At 41.7% G+C, this 5,272-nt stretch overlaps 1 protein-coding gene across 1 annotated transcript; it reads left to right on the forward strand.

Annotated features, from left to right (window-relative positions):
• The first annotated feature begins 323 nt into the window (after positions 1 to 323).
• LOC138358044 (keratin, type I cytoskeletal 42-like) lies at positions 324 to 827 on the forward strand. The gene has a single exon (XM_069315514.1). The coding sequence runs from the start codon at positions 324 to 326 to the stop codon at positions 825 to 827; it is 504 nt and encodes a 167-aa protein (XP_069171615.1).
• The last annotated feature ends 4,445 nt before the right edge of the window (positions 828 to 5,272 follow it).

A 5,272-nucleotide genomic window follows, 5' to 3' on the forward strand; every position in this document is an offset into this window, starting at 1 on the left:
CAAGAGTGGAGGCTGACATCAACATGAAGATAAGAGTGGAGACTGACATCAACATGGAGACAAGACTGGAGGCTGACATCAACATGAAGACAAGAGTGGAGACTGACATCAACATGGAGACATGAGTGGAGGCTGACATCAACATGGAGACTTGAGTGGAGACTGACATCAACATGGAGACAAGAGTGGAGGCTGACATCAACATAAAGACAAGAGTGGAGACTGACATCAACATGGAGACATGAGTGGAGGCTGACATCAACATGGAGACAAGAGTGGAGGCTGACATCAACATGGAGACATGAGTGGAGACTGACATCAACATGAAGATAAGAGTGGAGACTGACATCAACATGAAGATAAGAGTGGAGACTGACATCAACATGAAGATAAGAGTGGAGACTGACATCAACATGAAGATAAGAGTGGAGGCGGACATCAACATGAAGGCAAGAGTGGAGGCTGACATCAACATGAAGACAAGAGTGGAGGCTGACATCAACATGAAGACAAGAGTGGAGGCTGACATCAACATGAAGATAAGAGTGGAGGCGGACATCAACATGAAGGCAAGAGTGGAGGCTGACATCAACATGAAGACAAGAGTGGAGGCGGACATCAACATGAAGGCAAGAGTGGAGGCTGACATCAACATGAAGACAAGAGTGGAGGCGGACATCAACATGAAGGCAAGAGTGGAGGCTGACATCAACATGAAGACAAGAGTGGAGGCGGACATCAACATGAAGGCAAGAGTGGAGGCTGACATCAACATGAAGGCAAGAGTGGAGGCTGACATCAACATTGAAGTCAAAAATCAAGATTGACATCAGAATAAACTCAAGCGAGGAGAATAACATCAACACGAAAACATCTTGTCAAATTCTTCAGTGCATAATGACCGAGTGCTTGACAAGAACTGTCAAGTCTTGAGCTGTCAAGTCTCTTGCTCTTCCTTCATTGTTAATTAACAGACGAGTGACGAGGAATGCAAACGCATTTGTTGGAAATATTAGAACAAATGTAAGATTAACATCCTGTCGCTTATGTCAAAACATCTGTTTAATGTTTATCTTTTTTTTTTTACAGGTGTAAGCTACAGTGCAACCTCTCTATAACGGCAAGCACATATACGTGTGTTTAGGGCACATACACGTGTGTTTAGGGCACATACGCATGTGTTTAGGGCACATACACGTGTGTATGTGCCATAAACACCTACATACGTGTTTAGGGCACATACACGTGTGTTTAGGGCACATACACGTGTGTTTGGAGCACATACACGTATGTTTGGGACATACACGTGCGTTTAGGGCACATACACGTGTGTTTAGGGCACATATACGTGTGTTTAGGGCACATACCCGTGTGTTTAGGGCACATACACGTGTGTTTAGGGCACATACACGTGTTTAGGGCACATACACGTGTGTTTAGGGCACATACACGTGTTTAGGGCAAATACACGTGTATTTTGGAGCACATACACGTGTTTAGGGCACATACACGTGTATTTTGGAGCACATACACGTGTGTTTAGGGCACATACACGTGTGTTTAGCGCACATACACGTGTGTTTAGGGCACATACACGTGTGTTTAGGGCACATACACGTGTGTTTAGGGCACATACACGTGTGTTTAGGGCACATACACGTGTGTTTAGGGCACATACACGTGTATTTTGGAGCACATACACGTGTGTTTAGGGCACATACACGTGTATTTTGGAGCACATACACGTGTGTTATGGACTTAAGGAGCAACTCAACTCACCGGAAACCTTTCCATTAAAATACTGAAAACAAGTTTGGATTCGCAAAAGCCCCCTTGTTCCGAATCCAAACTGTTGGATTCGACTGTACAGCTACTGTTGCTGTCCTTTAAATGTTCAGTAACTGTTAATTTATTTGTCTTATGCAGGCGACGAGTCACAATAACCTGGCTGAAGTAGTTTGACCACACACTAGAATTCAAATTATTTGTCTTAATTGTTAAGAATTTGTTCGATAATTATGCTGATTGTTTGGGATCAGTTGGGGGTCTTATCCTTGATTGTACAAGATTGGTTGGTACTTATTCCTGATTAGTTAAGTGTCTGGAGTGCATATTCCTGATTGGTCAGTGTCAGTAGTTCTCGTTTCTGATTCATCATTGCCTGTTGTGCTTATTCCTGATTGATCAGTGTTTTTGGAGGGCTTGCTTCTGATTAGTCATTATCTGTAGTGCTTACTCCTGATTGGTCTGTGTTTGTAATGCTTATTTCTGATTGATTACTATCTGTAATGCTTTTTTCTGATTGGTCACTATTTGTAGTGCTTATTTCTAATTAGTCATTGAATACAAGTTTTTATTTAAGATCAACTTTTTTTTATATTACCTTATTGATTCCAATGGTAACTTTATTCTCATTAAGGCATCAGTATATTGATCCCTGCTTAGTCAATACCATTTTGTTCTTTGGGTCAATTGATTACTGAATTGGGGCCCAATTGTTTCGTTCATCAGGGGTTCCTTTCCATGTAGTGACTCAATGGGACAATAAATTATTTATTTTGTGAATACTAGTGTTTTATTATGCTTTATTGATTAGAAAAGTTAGGTGTCTAATCCTTATTAGTCGTCTAATATGAACTCATATTTCTTAATGACTAGTATGAGTCCGTGTTACTTATTGACCATTGTATATTAGTCCCTGTTCCTTAACAGAGACTTAAATAAGTTAAGTCTTAACTTATTAGACTTAACGATAAGTCTTAAATCTTCGTAATTATTACGTTCCCGTTGAAGTGGTCAGTAACATACCTATCTCTCTAACGCTCTCTCTGTTGTCTGCACGAAGCAGACAGCTGGGCAAGAGAACTAACAGACAGACAGACAGACAGACAGACAGCACGACATAGACAGACAGACAGACAGACAGACAGACAGACAGACAGACAGACAGACAGCACGACATAGACAGACAGACAGACAGATAGAATGATTGACAGTACAATATAATATGGGAACGAGCCGATTTATCTAAGCTTTAAAGGATTAAAATATTGGTGGAAACCTAGCAAATTTTAACCACTATACCAAAAAAAAAAGTTTCACTAAGGGGATAAAGTGACCAAACTGAAATTTTATGCAGAATTTCTTAGAACAAAAAATGGATAGGAAGTTTAGTTTGCGAGAAACTCAATTAAAACATTTCCAAGAGATGTCACCACAAATGAAGGTACAAACGAAGTTAGAAGTGACAGAAGTGGATGACAAAACTAACCAAGTTTCCGTCAAGACTGTCTTGACCCCATCAAGAGTGACTGGACCCCACTCTGATTTCCTGACGTCTGGAACTGGTAGGACCTCAATAGGCTTCCCTGAGACCTCTCTCTCCTCCCCCAGGAGCGGCATGGCCCCTCCCCCAACAGCATTCCCGCAGGGGCCCCCCTGGCGAGGAAAGGACCCCCCCTCCAGAGCGTGATAACACCGCAGGAAGATGTGTGTCTGGCCATCGCTCGTGGTTCTACTGTAAGAGCTGTGAAGGGCGACCGGGAAGCGGGTTTCTTACGGCGCTTCTTCGTCATGAACAGCCGGCAGATAACACCCAGAATTCTCTCTCTCTCTCTCTCTCTCTCTCTCTCTCTCTCTCTCTCTCTCTCTCTCTCTCTCTCTCTCTCTCTCTCTCTCTCTCTCTCTCTCTCTCTCTCTCTCTCTCTCTCATGTGGCCCCCAACCACTTGGGTTGGACGGTAGAGTGACGGTCTCGCTACATGCAGGTCGGCGTTCAATCCCCGAGCGTCTACAAGTGGTTGGGCACCATTCCTTTCCCTCCGTCCCACCCCAAATCCTTATCCTGATCCCTTCCCAGTGCTATATAGTCGTAATGGCTTGGCGCTTTCTCCTGATAGTTCACTTCACTTCTCTCTCCTGTGTGTGTGTAGAGAGATGAGGGAGAGGGAGATTGGAAGAGAAGGGAGAGAGGGGAAGAGAGAAAGGGAGAGGGAGAGAGAGAGAGAGAGAGAGAGAGAGAGAGAGAGAGAGAGAGAGAGAGAGAGAGAGAGAGAGAGAGAGAGAGAGAGAGAGAGAGAGAGAGAGAGAGAGAGAGAAAGAGAGAGAGAGAGAGAGAGAGAGAGAGAGAGAGAGAGAGAGAGAGAGAGAGAGAGAGAGAGAGAGAGAGAGAGAGAGAGAGAGAGAGAGAGAGAGAGAGAGAGGAAAAGGGGAAAAAAGGGAGTTGCAGACTGCAAGTGACATAGAGAGACCCGGGCACAGCCGGACACCCGTATCTAGAAAGCTATATAACATAAACAAGGCAATTGGCATAGACCATGCCAATTGCTAATCAGCTTCTATGTATACACAATGCAAAACATTGATGTATATTTGTCTAACCTTCGCTTGAAACAACAGCGTGGCACCACACCAATTAAATGACTTGATTATTTGATCCCATACAGCAACTATTTCCAAAACCAGTATTTACCCAGGTCTTTTTTTCCTTAATGTAAACCTTTTCAATTCATTTCAAATGTTTCCTGTTCTGTTTTCTGTTGGTAACACATTTATTAGTATCCCATTTAGTATACCCTTTCATCTTTATGAATGTAAACCTCAGCTTAGAATGTTTCTAACTTTTGGGATAAACTTTTCCATCCTTCTTTGAACACTTTTCAAATTAAAATATGTCTATTTTCACGGTTCGATGACCATAACTGAACTGCACAACCAAATTAAACATATTAAGGGCATAACAATGCTGAAGACTAACGCCACATGTATTAGTGCTAACGCGTCTAGATATGTATACCAGTAACGCGTTATGAATACATAAAATTTCTATACCGTAATATCTCTACTAATCATAACTCCTAAACTTGATTCAATTTCCTTTATGCCAATTTCTAATATTGTTCACCTGATATCTGGTTACCCATTTATTAGAAACCTACATTTGTCAGAATTAAACTGCATCTTCCGATTTAAATAGCATTCTTGCAATATTGATCCGCCTGTATTTATTCTCCAGCCAATTTTAGCATCGTCTGAAATTGTGAAATTTATTGCAAAACAATTGCATTCATACCTGGATAATTATATCCCTTGAAGCAAGTATACCTGGGTAATTATATCCCTTGAAGCAAGTATACCTGGATAATTATATCCCTTGAAGCAAGTATACCAGGATAATTATATCCCTTGAAGCATGTATACCTGGATAATTATATCCCTTGAAGCAAGTATACCTGGATAATTATATCCCTTGAAGCAAGTATACCAGGATAATT

Source organism: Procambarus clarkii, chromosome 7 (assembly GCF_040958095.1).
Source record: "Procambarus clarkii isolate CNS0578487 chromosome 7, FALCON_Pclarkii_2.0, whole genome shotgun sequence".
NCBI classification, from domain to species: Eukaryota; Metazoa; Arthropoda; class Malacostraca; order Decapoda; family Cambaridae; genus Procambarus; species Procambarus clarkii.